The 18,733-nt window shown below is 32.4% G+C and overlaps 1 protein-coding gene across 7 annotated transcripts in view; it reads left to right on the top strand.

The window, feature by feature from the left end:
* The window catches only part of LOC143197911 (carboxyl-terminal PDZ ligand of neuronal nitric oxide synthase protein), a 197,160-nt gene that overhangs the window by 128,483 nt on the left and 49,944 nt on the right, over nucleotides 1-18,733 (top strand). For 3 of the 7 annotated variants that reach the window (XM_076406715.1, XM_076406711.1, XM_076406712.1), the window contains 2 exons: nucleotides 1,175-1,267; nucleotides 1,339-1,500. In XM_076406715.1, coding sequence (XP_076262830.1) covers nucleotides 1,175-1,267; nucleotides 1,339-1,500 — 255 coding nt within the window. Of the gene's footprint in view, nucleotides 1-1,174; nucleotides 1,268-1,338; nucleotides 1,501-9,945; nucleotides 10,591-18,733 lie in introns of those variants that run through there. The other 4 variants (XM_076406713.1, XM_076406708.1, XM_076406710.1 and 1 more) reach the window with 3 other exon arrangements.

Consider the following 18,733-nt stretch of genomic DNA (forward strand, 5'->3'; position numbering starts at 1 on the left):
AAACTTCTGCTTTATTTGTAATATATTCGAACTGTAGATAAATACTAATCGTGTCAAAAAACCAAAGGATTAGTAAATTATCGATATTACACCCAAATTCAACAGGTAAAATTAATAAAGTACGGTTGCAGATACGTCATTCCATGAGCTTGGCCGATTTGACTAATAAAACCAAATTATATAATCACTGATATGAAGGATAATAAATAGAAATGATTAAAATAATAATTTTATGTGCCATATATTACAGCAAGTGTAACAGATTACAAGTCGAAATGTGGAGCCTATAGTGATTGTACGGTACCGAGACATGCACTGAAATTTTCTTGTGCCTGAAATGGAAGAGCAAGGACTAAAGCACAGGCATAGAGTATAAAGATGCAATTCAATAGGGGACTCTGGCGCAAAGTTTTGCTTTGCCCAACATCCAGAGGGGGCCATAATGGACCATTTAATTAATTTGATTAGTCAATTTAAATCTCCATTATAAGCACCTGTAAGAAAAATATTTTAATAATTAATTGGCTCATTAGTAATGTTTGGCACGTGACAGTGTTGACGTCACGTTTAATTTACCAATGAAATTTAAATAAAAAACAATTTTTTTCTGAACTAAATTTATTAAATTAAATTCAATTAAATATACATATAAATATAATATTTAAAAATAAATAAATATAAATATAATCTGTAAAAATAAATAAATATAAGTTTATAATGTAAATTTATCTACAAAATATAAATATAATATAAATTAAATATCTCTATAAAATATAAATATTATATACATATATATAAAACCATAAGCAAAAAACTTTGGTGCATTGCAAATCAAAATTATCTCTTTCCATCTCTCCGTCAGTACTTTTAATATTTTATCGGAAAGATCAAAAAATCCCTTAAAAAGAGCCGAAAGTTGCATAGCGAATGGCGGTCACCTTTTACCCGTTAAAACTTGTTATGAAAACGAAACTTACTTATCTTTACTATCAAGATGGTAGTGGAACTTTTGCTCCATCTGTTATATGAAAATATAAATCGATTTGGATTGGATTTATAATAGTTTTTCTCAATATGTAATCATTCAAGGGAAAAAATTAATTAATTAATTTTTAGTTCTAATACATCACTAGTATATAGCAATTAAATAATATCTATTTTTTTTTAATTTCAGTATGAATTTAAAGCGAAAGGAATCAAAAAGAAAAAGGTGACAATTGAAGTATCCACTGAAGGCGTAAAAGTAACATTAAGGAAAAAGAAGAAGGTAAGTTTCCCGCTAATTTTATCTACCCCATAGTTCTTTTTAACAGGACAATATATGTTTTATTTTGACAGCGAAGACATTGGAACGACGATAAATCATTGTTGCTCCAACACCCCATCTATCGAATATTCTACGTGTCGCACGATTCGCAGGACTTGAAAATATTCAGTTACATAGCCAGGGATGGGAACTCGAACCTCTTCAAATGTGCTGTGTTCAAAGCAAATAAAAAGGTAAGACTATTGTAGATTTCTCATGTATCTAAATCATTTAAATCAATAAAAGTCGAGTGGCGCAAAGTGGTTAAGAGGACTGAACGGTCTTCCTACTGTTGCGATAATCGTGGGTTCGAATCCTGCTAAGGCATGGATGTACTTTATGTTTGTGACTGTAATTGTAAATGTCTTTATAGGCAACAGTGTCCGACAAAATCCGACAAGGAATAATCATCCCAGTAAATATTAGCTGTGTTTTTATATTAAAACTTACAAAGTGTTTTTCATAAAACACCAGTGAAATGTATGATAAAATATATTAACTATCTCTTCTTAAAACCACAGGTTCATTTAATTTCAGGAAAAGTTTCTTAATATATAACAGGTCAATTGAAAAGTCCCCGGCCTACCATAATAACAGTAAACATATTTTTTGGCAAAATTATTTTTTTTATTCAACATAATTCCCTTTTTTTCCCTTCCTTTTTCGATACCATTTTTGTAGTACGATCAGTCCTTTGCTTCAAAATAGGCCTCAGTTTCGGCGATCACCTCTTCATTCGACGAAAATTTCTTCCCAGCGACAATCCTTTTGAGATCTGAGAACAGGAATTAGTCGCTGGGAGCCAAATCTGGAGAATACCGTGGGTGAGGAAGCAATTCGAAGCCCAATTCATGGATTTTTGCCATCGTTTTCACTGACTTGTGACACGGTGTACTTTCTTGGTGACGCAGTACTTTACTTTTCTTCAAATGCGATCGTTTTTCGGCGATTTCGTCATTCAAACGTCCAATAACGCTATGTAATAGTGGCTATTGATGGTCCTTCTTTTTTCAAGGTAGTCAATGAAAATTATTCCATGCGTATTCCAAAATACAGACCCCATAATCTTGCCAGCTGACTGTTGCGTTTTTCTACGCTTTGTCGATTGGACTTCGGAAGGAAATGGTGGAGCTATGTTTCACCCATTGTCACATCTCGACGCAAAAACACCGGTTTATTACGCTTGACCATCTTCAAACACTGCTCCGAATCATCAACTCGTTGTTGTTTTTGGTCAAATGTGATCTCGCGCGGCACCCACTTTGTACAGAGCTTTCTCATACCCAAATATTCGTGAATGATATGACGTAGACGTTCAGTTGATATCTTTAGAGTGTCTGCTATTTCATTCAGTTTCAATTTACGGTCATTCAAAATCATTTCGTGGATTTTTTTAATGTTTTCGTCGGTAGCAACCTCTTTTAGGCGTACACTGCGTTCACCGTCTTCGGTGCTCATTTCACCACGTCTAAACTTAGCATATCAATCCTTGATAGTTGATTCTCCTGGGGCAGTGTCTGTAAACTCGGCATCAAGCCAAGTTTTTGCTTCAACCTTATTTTTTCCCTTCAAAAAGCAATATTTATCAACACGCGAAATTCCTTTTTATCCATTTTATTGCATCAGGATAAACGTGCTCTACTTTCGGAAACATGTGTGTACTGGTCTCGAATTTTTGATCATTTCAATATTGTTGATAAAGAACATATTATTCAGTCAAAACAAAGAAAAATTCACATATATTTCTTTCTAAATTATAGTTGATTGCATTGCTTTTTAAGAGTATAATAAAAAATGAGTTACAATGAATTGAAAGAATCCCCATAATTGACTATAAGCCAACCATAAAGACCTTAAAATCTTCTTAATCTAGATAGGAGAATCTTTTGTAAATATTTTGTTGCTTAAGTTGCAACCTGAATTCCATAATAATTAACCCCCATTTCAACTTTCCAGTAATTTTCGCAAAAATATATTTTTCAAGGCCAATGTTTAACGTTGATTACCTTAACATATAAACCACAGGAAGCAACGACTGTTTAAACAAAACCCGATGATTATTGACGTAAATATTAAGGTAAAGATACAAAGGTGTCGGTACATGATGCTTCGTGGAAAAAATAGCTGAAAATTGGCCATGTCTCATGAAAATTTATCGATATTTCGGCTTCGTAAACATCTCGACCCTAGTTGAATTATCACCGATTCGGTTTCTTGCGTTTTTATATCAGTTAGGAGACTATCAAAATATTTACTTTCCGGATAATCCAGATTTTCTATACTTTCGATAATCATTATTAATTATCATACTTTGTATTTTCAGTAATAAACGATAATATTTAATGCAATTTATATAATTTTTAATGCATATTAATGTGTTTTTTTAAATACTGGATATATCATGGGCCATTTTTTATTTTAAAATGGAATTTATTTAGCAAAATTGGTACAACATATCAAGTATATAAATTATGGTTATATAAAACAGATGGTTTTAGTGTGTTTTCATCACATCGGGTATGGTGTTGTAGCCTCACTGTTAGGCTTAATTTTTTAGTATGTGTTATTTCGTCGCAGGATGAATAAAATATTCTTTTAGTCCGTTGAAAATGTTGGTAAGTTCCAAATCACAGTCCTCGCAACTAAGCCTACCAACGACAGACGAGTGACCAACTTTAGAAATCATTCCAGAAGATATCCGGCCTTATCCAGCCTGGTTACTCTCTTGGCTGGGATCATTTTCTTGTCGGATTTTGCACTCTTGCTTCTTGAACATGCAATAAAAAATCACAAACATACATTTACGACCAACAGGATTCGAACTTGACACTATCGCAACAATAGGAGAACAGTCCTGTCGCCTTGACCACCACTACTCCAACCAAACCGGCAAATGCGTATCTTTAATAGTCCTGAATAGTCAGTTGACACACTTTTTTTTTCTAATTTGTAAAATTTTAATGCACAGATGGTGCGGAAACTATATCTTGAATGTCGCACGAATTTCGAGGCACCCAGTATATTTCTAGAAATTTTTCAGAGCTGGCTGATGGCCATAATTTCACCAACAATTTTAATATGAGCGAGGTCGTTAATTTTTAATTATTTTCGGTACACATTTGTTTCTGTCACATGGGGGATTATTTCCGCCACTTTCGGTCGCCAGGACCATCGGTATTTCTATCATTTAGATCCGTATTTCAACGATTTTAATTCGAGCTTTATATATATATATATATGTATATATATATATATATATATATATATATATATATATATATATATATATATGAGTTTGAAGATGAATAGTACCGCTTGCCTTACATATAATCAGCATTTTTGTTCATTGTTCTCGATATTATTGCCTTTACATCAAAATGTCATTATAGGAAACTGTAAAATTTTTGCATTATTGTTTATTACAATATATATCTTCATTTGAGGTGGGCAACCAAAAGCTGCTAAAGTTGTTCATAAGGTAAACTGTAAAAAAATCGGTATTGACTTTCCGGTACACCTGATGAAATCTGTTAATTAATCTGTTAATTGAAGGGACTGAAACCATTTAAAAGAAGGTTAAAAACACTATTATAGAGAAAGTGAATTCTACAAGTGTTTCGACAAAACAACTAAAAATAATTTTTTTTATTTTTATTTTAAATTTGTTTTAAAATTTTACTGTTTTTTATATTTAGGTAAATCTATTTTGTATTTATATTTGATTAATAGTTACTTTTTAAAATAGTGTACTATGAAATTACTGACACCAAATAGCAGAAACCAATTATATGTTTCTTATATTTCGATTTCGTGTTCATCAACTTGTTCTTACCTGTGCGAAGACTATGAGTTGTTAAAAGTATTTTTAGAATTTCTTCCAGGAAATCCATTCTCTTCTGAATGGAATACTGATTAACATATTCATTCGAATTCTTGGAACCACCTAGCAATGATCTGTTTATGATTATTTTGTGTCAGTTTATTCATTGGCTATAACCAATTAACTCATTCGAAACGTTTCATTTTTCTGACATAATTGCCGACAAATTAAATTAAAATATTCATTGTTGAAATTATCTTATTATTATATGAACGTTTGCTTATGTTTTTTAATTTTATTTTTGGTTTTACGATATTCTGATGCATCAAGAATTTTAAAATTGTTTCTATAAAATGTATCCGTTTTTTAATGGAAAACTGTTTCCGTGAAATGACTGTTATGATTGTGTTTTCAGTTCTATTTCACGAATTCTACTTGTAATTACATTATAATTGCCTCAGATTAAACTAAAGTGGAATTTTTATGACTATATCTGATCGGTTATCTGCAAACTGAGCAACTGTATTAAACATACTTACACGTGTAACTATTTAAAATCTATACGATTTTTATAATTATCTACTATTTTGTATATTGATTCCACATGCCGTTAAATATAATGATTTATTTCTAACAGATACGTTTGTAGAATTTTTTAATAAATCACATAGGTCTGTAGAATAAATTTACTTTTTGATTTTTTCTGCTGATAAGCGTGTTGTATTAGGATATTTAGTTCCTAATAAAATAATAATATGAATGAAAATATAAATAAATCTAGTTGAGAACATTATAACTATGAGTAATATCATATGAATTCTGATCACAATTAATGCAGTATCTTAATACATTTCCATAAAATGAAGACATTCACCAGATAAATCTTAAGCACAGAGCCGGAAAATGTATAGAGGCAAATTAAAAAAGGATTTTAATAATAAATATTTATAATTCTTGATGAATGACAAAACACACCATCAAAAACAGTATTTTATTTGACAATATTTATGTCTGACGAACTTAAAACATTTTTCCGGTCACCATTATATAACATTTAGGTGACAACATAATAACAGTAACAGAATAATAAAAAGATTGTTTGATGTATTGTCACATATAAATTCAGACTTTGTTTTTTGGTATTACACCGCCTAGTTCCTACCTCACTGAAGTTCAAGCTATATAATCGTCGGTTTCAAAACAATGTGCATAGAGTCAGCTTCGTTGGCTAGTGGTCTTCCTACTGTTGCGATAGTCGCGGGTTCGAATGCTGCTGGGGCATGGATGTACTTTATATTTTTGAATGTAAATGTAAATGTCCCTACAGACAAATCCGACGAGGAATAACTATCCCAGTCACGCCAGTAACCAGGCTGGGTAAGACTGGATGTTTTCTGGGATGGTCACTAAGTTTGTCACTAGCCAGGCGGTAGGCTTAATACCGACGACCGTGGTTCGGAGCCCACGTTAGACTGTAGGTTCAGTTACGATAAACGCTCGTTGGTGAAAAGGAGGCTATAATTTTATTTTTAATTTGCGTAGGCATAGATGTTATAATTTTTACTTTTACAATTTACTTCACACGCACTACTTCACTCCCCAAAAAATATTCTATTTCTACATACTTCTAATTCTTTTTGGAAGTCCTACTGTGGGCTGATTAAATTCTGCTGATCTCACTATTGAACTTGTACCCATATTATTCTTTTCAGTAGGTCTGCGTGAATGAATAAATACATGTTCTGCTCAATTCACTTAAGTACAGTAACTATAATGAAGGACCTATTTAGATTATAATTTTGAACTGCATCTTGGTTAAGCAATACTCGTCCGCTTTTCTATCTATAACTATTTGGTCTGAAATGCAAATAACAGACCTTCTTGTCTGCTCATTAGAGGAGATTTCTTTTAGTTTACCTTTGTTTATTTACAAAAATTATTTCTAGGATAGAGCAGAATCTTTTAAAAAAGAATGAATTATATTTGTTTGAAGGTTTGTTTCATTTTTAGTTTTTAACAAAGCATTTAAATACTATAGAAATGACATTTTAAAAACAAAATTCGTTAAAATAAAACATAAAAATAGGGAAAACAACAAATATAACCGAAGATGACCTACAAAACTGTATATCAAATTATAAATACAATAACAGTAAATCTGTCAATTGTTCTGGCTTCTTGTACAGAGAAATTGTACATTGTTACGACTCTATCTATTTAACTTCCTTTTCTATAACTATGTTTTATATACATAAGTTATAAAATAGAAAATTCTTTTAAACACAGAGATACTATGAACCATTGGAAGTCGATACACAACGACGCTGAGGATATTTATCTATTAGAAAACAGATCAGACCCATGTCTGATAGATAGTATTAAGACAGTTTGCCCTTGCACATGGCTGCGATAGTCATATCCGCAACGCTTGAATTATATCACACATATCCACACTATTTCAAGATATGGGCGTATCTGTATATCTGTTATGAATGCATTGTGCTTGCCGTTAAACAAATATCAAAAAAAGTTTATTTATGCGAATCAAAACGGAAAGGATTCCATAAAATCGAGCCGAAAGCTTGTTTGTTATCGCAGCGAGACATCTTGGACGTTTCGTTGGCGTTAACACAAATGCGCGCCAATCATTTATTCCTTCGCCGTTAGGACCGGTTCCATTCTATAATTATTTTAATTGTCGGGTACATGTGTTGCCACATCATTTCGATTCTGGCGGACTTCAAACGAAAATGGCCCGACGCTTCTTGGTTCTCCGATAAAAATTTTCGAGGAAAATGCTAACAATCGATGTAACACGTCGTTAATATCGATGGATTAATTGGAGGGCGCGTCAAGAATAAGAAAAAACCGAGATTTCTTAATCTTCTTCCAAATATTTTGAGAGATTGTTACCGTAAACAAAGTTTTGGAGAGTTTTTGCACGGGCGCAGTCGTTTTGTTTAAAAATAAACATTAGAATAGGGGAAACTAGTGTAATTATGTGTCCAACGACAGAAAGAATTCTATGAAGGCATATTATAACTCTAAAGCATAGGCAGTGTGCCTGTAGGGTCAAACTATCTACAAGACATATTATTTTATTATTTCTTCCTTTCAGGAGGCTGAAATCTGTTATTTTTGACTGCCTTCTCACCCAGCAGTGATTCTTTCCAGCATTTTCGTCAAAAAATCGACTATCACACTACCCTACAACCGTCCTGCTTGCCCGATTAAGCTCGGGTGGACTTTATATTATTTCCTAGACTTCAACTAATGCTTCCAAAATATCGTTGTGTCATTATGCATAAATATATTGTATCCAAGGTATGGTATCCAAGTTATATTCATTAATAATAAAGGAGAATTCATATATTTTGAAGAAATTAATAGTATTTACAGTAAGATTGATTGAGTTATTCAGTTTTTACTTATCAAAGATTTCACTAAGATCTAATGGACGTTCCTTGGTCTGATCTGATATAGAAGAGAAACTGAAGGCATGATCTGACTATATCTTTAACTGTTAGAAATAAAAGATTATTGATGTCGATGTGACTAATAAATAAGAAATACTGATTCTTACTTTTTTTTGATGTGAGTTCCTTATAATTTAATTCAAGACTAATAAAATTGTTTAAATATAAAATGTGAAAATTTTGAAAATAGTTAAATATTGATGATTATGTTGCCTACTATCTACCTGTTTATTGATTTTATCATATTAGATACATTATAAAATTAGCTTGGCAGCAAAGTTTGGCTAATAGAGTAGATTCTGCGTTAATATTACATGTTTTGAGTTTTGTGAGTGTTAGTTTGTTTTAAGATTTTTCAAAAATAATAATTTTCTTACAGCAGTATGTTCAGTGTCTAATATACCTTAGAGGCGATATCAAGCTGAAGAAATTGCACCAAAATAATTTGATTGACTGCTAATTAAGTTTTATATGTGAAGACATTGATTACTAGATGTTGAAATTATATATCAGCACTTCATCGTTTGTCTTTCATCAGAAGTTCAACTCATATCATTAATGCTGGACTTCTGACATGCTTTCGGTAATTTGGGGCTAATCCACAAGATGAGCAAATTGTTACAGAGAAACTGTTGTCAATTACTGATGTACTGGTATCTTTTCGACGGAAATTTTTGAGTTTCGAATGAAGGGGCATTCCCAATATTTAAAACTAGTTCGGCTGGTTCTCCGCAGGGTAGTGACTTGAGACCTGTATCTACTCGAAACTGCTGATATTCCAACAACAAAATCAAAAAACTATACAGGTTAGTCGGAAGATACCAACTTGAGCTAAGTTCAAAGATTATACTAAGCGTATATATATATATATAAATATATATATCGCAACAATGGCATTCTTTTGATTCTATAAAAGAGACCAAAAAGATTAGCAAAATCTTAACAGATTGTATTCAGAAATAATTATCTTCAAGAGGCAAAGTTGAGTCAAAACAATTAATATATTTAATCACATTAATATGAACTAGTCAATGAAAGATTTAACTTCATATCTATGAGTTTACGTCTAAATTTCTAATTTATCGCATAAAACGAAATACATGTAATAATACCAAAGCTTCACTCCCTGATTGTCTATTGTTCTACATATGATTTACTGAAAAATAAATGTTTACACGGCATAATTTATTATCCCGAATAGCTAAACGATTTTCATACATATATTTACGCTAAAGATCTGTTATTAACCGAGAAACACACCTTTAGTATTCCGCGGCATGTGTATCGCGTTATAAATAAACTGATAAAACCGATGTCGACCACTACTCCGCCTTCCCCTACTCGGAGGCAATTTCGGCGATCGCCCGCCGTTCGTTTGTTTCTAACTCGATTCCGCGATTCGATGTCTCAATCGTCGCGGTTCATCCGCTGATTCTCATCGAAAGGGCCGATTTTCGTGGACAAACGCGCCGTACAGTGTCAGTGAACGGACCCCATCTTCATGGACAATTATTTTCTCCTCGATCTCCGCATCTCTTGACGGGATGAAGTTATTTTCGTCAGTCTCGTTGGACATCATGATTAATTGTGCGGTTCAACTCATTAAATTTTTGGCAGAGGTCGTCGATAAATCATCCTGGGTGGTGTTCTAGAAATCCACCGTCAAAAAACCGTGTGTTTTTTTACTGAATCGCGTAAACACGGGAAAAGTATGTGATTGGACACGATGAGTAACAAAAGGGGACAGTTAAAGATGACTAAACTGAGACATTCCAGCTTGGATCTGGCCGACGTCGAGATCAAGAAGAAACAACATCAGGACGTGTTGACGAGAGCGAGGAATAAGATTCTGATGTTGGGCGATGCCCTGAAATACAGGAAACCCGACGACAACAAAGCGTTGGCCAAGAGCATGACACAGTGCACGCTGGATTATCTGTTTAAACATTCTCAAGCCAAAGAAAAGACTGATCATATTTGTAATAACGGTAAGAGATTGAGAATAGATAAAATGAGGCGTTGACTTTTATATATCATCACCGAAATCCGACCACAATTTATTAAATGAAACATGTTTGTCCCATAATAGAGTAAAATAAGTAATTTCTTGTGTTTACAATATTTTTTAACAATACATAATCAGAAATTTATTTGATAAATATCTGTATATTAAAATACATTAAAATATATGCAAACTATCTCAAGAGCTAACACACATTAATCTTTTTTAAATGGTATTTAATTACTTGTAATTTCCATTAAGTCTCATTAGAATCTCTCATTAAAATTATTCCATTCCCATCCCATAATACAGACCACTTTTGCGTTTTCCCACGCTTTGGAGCGGGTTCATCGTGTGCAGTTCACTCGAATGACTGTCGATTGAACTTCGGAGTGAAATAATGGAGCCATGTTTTATCCATTGTCACATGTCGATGCAAAAACTCGGGTTTATTAGGCTTGATCATCTTCAAACACTGCTCCGAATCATCAACTCGTCGTTGTTTTTGGTCAAAAGTGAGCTCGCGCGGCATACACTTTGCACAGAGCTTTCTCATAGCCAAATATTCGTGAATGATACGATGTACACGTTCAATTAATATCTTTAGAGTGTCTGCCATTTAACAACCTCTTTTGGGCGTCTACTGCATTCACCATCTTCAGTGCTCGTTTCACCACGTCTAAACTTAGCATACCAATCCTTGATGGTTGATTTTCCTGTGGCAGTGTCCGGAAACTCGACATCAAGCCAAGTTTTTGCTTCAACTGCATTTTTTGCTTTCAAAAAGCAATATTTTATCAATACGTGAAATTCATTTTTATCCATTTTTTTTTCACAATAACAAAAGTTGCTTCACTCAAAATGCTATAATTCACAAACTAGTGATCCGACAGTTCTCAAATTTGTACACGCATCTTTTGAGGGTTAGGGCTAACTAAAAAATAGATGACTTATATTAGCGTCATCTACGTCTCAAGCCGAGGACTTTTCAATAAGAAAAGGGGAAAGTTACATATGATATGGAAAAGCAAGAGTTATTTGGTTAGTTCTAATTGATTCAATATCATTCCCTCCATAGTAGAAGCCTAATCTGTTCTAGAGGTATATAAAGAGGTTCTAGAAGTATTGTATCAAATATCAAGCTTCATTGGAAAACTTGCTTTACTAGTGAAATATACAATAACAGTTATTTATTAAAAGAATTTCAACAACTATGTTTGAACATAATGAAACAATATTTATAATACAATATTTTTTACAATGAATCCTTTTTAGCATTATTTAATTAATCAGGCTACTAATGACAAGCAACTAATTATTTTAAAGCAATTCACACAGTCACCAATATTTTTTTCTCCCAGCATATTTACTTTTTGCTCCTATAACACACTAATTTTAACACTATTTTTTTGTAAGAACAAATGACGCATTATTTATTTTTCTTTTGCCTAAATTATAAAGTTTTTCCAGATTTTTTTTTATTATATTGTGAAAATCTCTTCAAAATCGGAGCTTCACCCAAGACTTGACCAAATTTATGCTGAATAGTTTTTAAAATTGCTTGTCTCTTTTCAAGAGTGTTCTGTAGACTATAGCTATTGCCAGTCAATTATTTTTGAAACCGCAAGTTACCGAGGAACACAATAACTTTAATGTTCTGTTGATTTCTTTGATTGACACAGAATTTACAGAGTTCTTAAATTATTCAGGAATTTCTTTATTTGATGTAGTAATACCAAATAAAGCCAACTTATATGTAGCTGTAAGTTTTCTTTTTTGGCCGAAGCCTTAATAACAAACGCACCATTACCAAACAGTTTTTTGATTCCTACCTCGACTACTTCTGAGAATAAAAGAACAGCAATAGCGTTATCTATCATCAACATTTCAAAATCGATTTACAATGTTAGAGTAATTAAAAACTTTCAATCCACGAATGCCATGCTATAAAACTAATGATAATTAAAATTAAATAAAACATACAGATATAAAACGATCGTTATATCTTAATGTCGTATTACATAAACTTGAGACTTCAAGATCGGGATACTATGTTAGAGGCGTAATTTATAGACTCATTAAAAATGTTTGTTATTATTCATATCCGGTAACCAAGTGCAATGAAAACTAATTGCTCGAGTGTTTCTTTTTATTAACGTCTTTTGTAAAATCAGTTTTATAACATTATTTCATTATTACAACCGATTTTACAACTGTTTTTCTTCGGTAATGTAACGGTACGTTATATTAACATAGTTTCTTTAATAAAAAACAATTGGTTTTGCTATATAACATTTATTTGCAGTTGTTCATGTTGCAAAAAACTAATAGTAATTGTTCAGATAGTTTTTTTATATCAATTTTATATCAAATTATAGTATATTCTTCGGCCATTTAGTACTTCTTCATTTTAATTTTCATGGATTCAGCAAATCTGAATAAAATTTAATTAAAAAATATATTTTAGGTTGAATATTCCGTCTTCGATAGGACTTTTTAGACATTTTTGGGATTTTAGAGTTTTTTCTTCTTTTAAACTGCTGAAATTAATATTCACAGGTTTCTGTTGTTATGTCATGTTCATCATTAAGTCTTCAAAAGCAGACAATGACGACCAGAAATAAGTTCCTTTGAATCAAACATGAATAGTAAAATTTCCCGTAAATGTTGTTTTGTTCGGTGGGTAATTTGACATCTTTGGGGCTGAGTAAAATATTTTGTTTACATTTCAGCAAAATGATACATTATTATAAGTATGTTAAGTCCTACCATCACATTTAAATGTTAAAATTATCATGTCAAAATGCATTAATTGTTGAGTAATAAATAGAAATAGGAAAATAAATAATCTTAGAGCAAGTTAGAAAAATGATTATGTAGAAGGATCATTTAAAATAAATATACTTGCTGATATTTGTTAACATTGTAATTTCAGTTTTTATGTTTTTCAAAACGAATTTATTCTTATAAGGTTCAGAGAACAATGAATGATATATGTTTCTGGTTGTACGCTTTTCTGTTTTTCTGCTAAAACTGTGAAAATATCTGATGCTGTTAAATCCGGAGATCTGACTGGCCATGCTAAATCGCCACTTTAGTCTCGCGAAATTAGTCTTCGTGGAAAAACGTCATTCAATAATTGAATTGTTGAACGAGCTGTGTGTGCTGTGGCCCCATCTTGCTGAAACCACATATCCTGTAGTCCTTGCTCTTGGTACCATTCAGCAGTAACAATAATTGCAACATCTTGGTCATTTTCAAAAAAATGATGTTTCCAGCATGTATACCACACCATACAGTTGTTTTTAGTGGATGCAATGGTGTTTCAAGAATTAGTTGAGTATTCTGTGTTCCCCAAAACCGACTGTTCTGTTTATTGGCGTGGCCTCTGAGAAGAAAATGGGCTTCATCGCTCATTATCAATTTAGACGAATACTCTTCAATTTCACCAGAAAGCCTTAGGATTTTGACGCAATTTCTGCTGAGTGGCGATAATGGAACGATTATTTTGAATAAATATTATCACTCTTTCTGTTCGTTCTTTTGGCGTATATTTATCCACAATAAAATCTGGATGTCTACAAAACACAATGGTTAGAGTAAAGCTGAGCTGAAAGTCACTTAACCCAGATAGCGCGCAATCAAAATGGTAGCATGACTTTTGCCCCACCTATTATTTCTATGATAATTGTAGATATATAACATATATAACTATAGGAGTAACTAAGAAATTATTTGTTTGTAACTAAGAATTAACTTTGTGCAAAGGAAATAAATCGCTATAGCTTAGGATTTCTGTATATCCTTTGTAAAAGTAATTAACATTATTTCAGCGTACATTAAGGTGTGCTATACATGACTTTACAACTATTGTATTTCTCAAGAGTGGAAAACAATATTTGCTTAACAAGGAATTATTAACTAGATGGATAATTGTTCAAGGTGTTGATTGTTAAAATAACCATTAATATCAACCTTTTGTTTAACTCGTTTGAATTGCAAAAATGCTCACTAAAATTGGATTTTTCTGAAATTCATGTATTCTTATATTATTGTTTTCTAACATTTTTATCTTAGTTTTGTTTGTAAAGTATTTACTAAATATCACAAACAATATTAATTAATATAAGTGTTGAATTAAAAAATTATATCATTTATTAATCTAAAGCTATTAAACCCTTTTATTTTAACAATTTCATTAATGTATGTATGGTACTTTATATTAAACTGTACAGATTTCAAGGTTTTCGTTGTAACAGTGTTTTTCAGACTAATATTCCTTCGATTCGCAGCGCCTCACTCCTTATGAAAATACCAAAAAATGGACAGATTCGTGAATATCCTCAAAAGATACATCGTTCTTTCGAGACGGATTTCGCACAATGAAGCTGCAACTTAAGACAAAATCCTTTAAATCTAATGGGATGATGAAATGTTACACTCAATAAATTGTTTTTTTTTGCAAATCACAATAACTAATATCTAAAAATTAACTAGCCCCGGATTTATACGTAAAATAGAATAATATTTGTTCGATCATTAATAAATTAAAGGCTTTCCTTGTTTTAATGCCGCCGCTTTTCGTTGGAAAAACAAATCATAATCAATACTACGTCATTTGATTCTGTGAATTTCCTTAAAGTTAATTAACAGCAATCTGGTTTCATGCGAATACCAGACACTGCAATTATAAATGTGCCGCCATATTTTAGCCGAGAAACAAATGCTTGCAAAATCCCTTGTAATGAACGTCTGGATATATATTCCGAACTGTACCGATGATTAATTAAGCTGCTTGATGTATTTACAGCTCCGCTTCTAAAAAGCATCAATACGTTTCCTAAACTAATTGGAGTATGACGAATTATTTATTAGGAGTATCGTTACTGGCTTGAATGTTGTTTGTGTTGTGCAGTTTCTACAATATATTGCGTTGGAGATGAAGATATTTCGATTTTGTTCTACCAGGTGTACTGGAAAATCATTATCGCTAAAAAAACACATAGTTTTCAAAAAAAATGGAAAGATGTATTGGTCATTAGGTTTTACATCCACGCTTTCCCATCTTTCAGGCAATTTATGGATACCATCCCAAAAAAACTATTTGTCCTTTGAGCTAAGCCTTTCATCGAGCCATTTTCTAATTTCTTCTAAATTGGCGAAGTGCTGCTCTGCAAGCGCCTGTCCCATTGATGCGAAAAGTTGATAGTCGGACGAGGGTAGGTCTGGAGAGTACGGTGGGTGCGATAATATGTCCCATCCAAGTACTTTTAACGCTTCTTTGGTCGGTTTTGCTTTATGAGACGACAGGATATCGTGCTGTTAAGCGTTTTTACCGCGTCTTCGGGTCCAATCTTGACGTTTTTCGATCAATGCATGGTTCAAATTGTAATCGCCTGTTGTTGGTGGCGATCATACATACGTCGGTAATACACCATACCACTCTGGTCCGACCAAACACAAGAGTATTGTTTTGCGACCAAAACTAATTGGCCTTGGGGTCGATCGGTCGGCTTCGACAGGTGATAACCATGAATAATAAATCCGTCTTTCATCATCCGTCACTATTCGATGCAGAAATGATTTCCGATCACACCTCTGAAGCGGCGTTTCACTGAAGATTTTTCGATTTTCCTCTTGTCTTTCTTTCAATTGATGTGGTACCCATCTTCACATCTTTGGGATTTTTCTTAACCTTTCTGCCAATTGTTTCTGACTTTGGGTTGGGTTTTCCTCCAATATCTCTTTCGTTTCGTATCTGCCAGAACATTCTTTGCCTTGCACGTAGAAATCGGCTCTTTTGTAATTTAGAAACCACAACTCACATGTTTTTAACGTTAGAGTAAGTTCAACGTAAATTTCCGCCAGCAAACTATGACTTTCAGTGAGCTTTTTCCTTCAATTAAATTAGAATTAAATAAGAAGTAATACGTGCCGCAAATGCACGTTTCTAAGCATGGAAATTAATATTTTCAAGGAGGTATAAATCTATGATGATGTTACTTTCGCTCAATATATAGCATTATATATGTATAGCTTTGAAGCTTGATGTTAGTAGAATAAAATGACATATATGCCAAAACATAACATTGCATACTTAAGGCTAGCTACATCTGTTGATATCTGTAGAAAAACCGGTTACGAATTTACGTTATACATTTATTTGTAGTGTTAAAATTGTTAAGAACCATTATATTAGTAGAACATCCATATATTGAATACGGTTCTTTGACTTTAGGGAAGTCTGGTACATTTAGTAATGCTTAGTTCTGTTTTCTTAAATATAATCCATTTATAATGTGAATATAATGTTCCGTAGGCAGTGAATACAACAATTGTTGGTTGGTCTATGGAACTATACAAGTGCTGCTTTTATCTAATTTTATCTAATCAGTGCCGCATTGATGACTAATTGGTGCCGCTCTCTTAGGTCTTTAAAAATTCTTTTTGGTGCTCTTCCCCAAGACGTGATGCCCTAAACAATTGATTAATTTGCTTATAGGTTAATCTAGCACTGAATTCAACAAGAAAAGGAGAAATATAAAACAAACTAAGACGTGTAGTATCGGTAGAATATAGATAAATTCAGAAATTGATCAACATATATCAGTATTAGTTGAAATTTTTAAAAATGTATTTATTACAGTGCCCTTAGTTGTTGCCAGCTAACGTACAATTTGTCTTTACAATAACTTAAATCTAAGTAAATATTCAGGGTGATCCATCTCAGATGTAATAATATTTATGTATTAAATACAATACACAAGATCAAAGGGTTTGATTTTTTAGAGTTTGTGTCCTGTTCTGGTATTATCCAAGACTTGTATTACTTCCATATTGACATGTGAATGGAGTCCTTACGATTATCTTGATATCCTGAATGACACTCAGTAATACCAAGGTCTTGGTGTCAGTAATCAATCCGACTTGTAGTATCGGTACAATATAGATAAATTCAGGAATTGATCAAAATTTATCAGTATTAGTTGAATTATATATATTAGTTGAATAAGTATATGTTCAGGGTGACCCATCTCAGGTGTAATAATATTTATGTATTAAATACAATACACAAGATCAAAGGGTTTGATTTTTTAGAGTTTGTGTCCTGTTCTGGTATTATCCAAGACTTGTATTACTTCCATATTGACATGTGAATGGAGTCCTTACGATTATCTTGATATCCTGAATGACACTCAGTAATACCAAGGTCTTGGTGTCAGTAATCAATCCGACTTGTAGTATCGGTACAATATAGATAAATTCAGGAATTGATCAAAATTTATCAGTATTAGTTGAATTATATATATTAGTTGAATAAGTATATGTTCAGGGTGACCCATCTCAGGTGTAATAATATTTATGTATTAAATACAATACACAAGATCAAAGGGTTTGATTTTTTAGAGTTTGTGTCCTGTTCTGGTATTATCCAAGACTTGTATTACTTCCATATTGACATGTGAATGGAGTCCTTACGATTATCTTGATATCCTGAATGACACTCAGTAATACCAAGGTCTTGGTGTCAGTAATCAATCCGACTTGTAGTATCGGTACAATATAGATAAATTCAGGAATTGATCAAAATTTATCAGTATTAGTTGAATTATATATATTAGTTGAATAAGTATATGTTCAGGGTGACCCATCTCAGGTGTAATAATATTTATGTAATAAATACAATACACAAGATCAAAGGGTTTGATTTTTTAGAGTTTGTGTCCTGTTCTGGTATTATCCAAGACTTGTATTACTTCCATATTGACATGTGAATGGAGTCCTTACGATTATCTTGATATCCTGAATGACACTCAGTAATACCAAGGTCTTGGTGTCAGTAATCAATCCGACTTGTAGTATCGGTACAATATAGATAAATTCAGGAATTGATCAAAATTTATCAGTATTAGTTGAATTATATATATTAGTTGAATAAGTATATGTTCAGGGTGACCCATCTCAGGTGTAATAATATTTATGTATTAAATACAATACACAAGATCAAAGGGTTTGATTTTTTAGAGTTTGTGTCCTGTTCTGGTATTATCCAAGACTTGTATTACTTCCATATTGACATGTGAATGGAGTCCTTACGATTATCTTGATATCCTGAATGACACTCAGTA

This window comes from Rhynchophorus ferrugineus, unplaced genomic scaffold (genome assembly GCF_030347505.1).
Source record: "Rhynchophorus ferrugineus isolate W39M unplaced genomic scaffold, kcgeb_rfMv2 rfM6, whole genome shotgun sequence".
NCBI lineage: Eukaryota > Metazoa > Arthropoda > Insecta > Coleoptera > Curculionidae > Rhynchophorus > Rhynchophorus ferrugineus.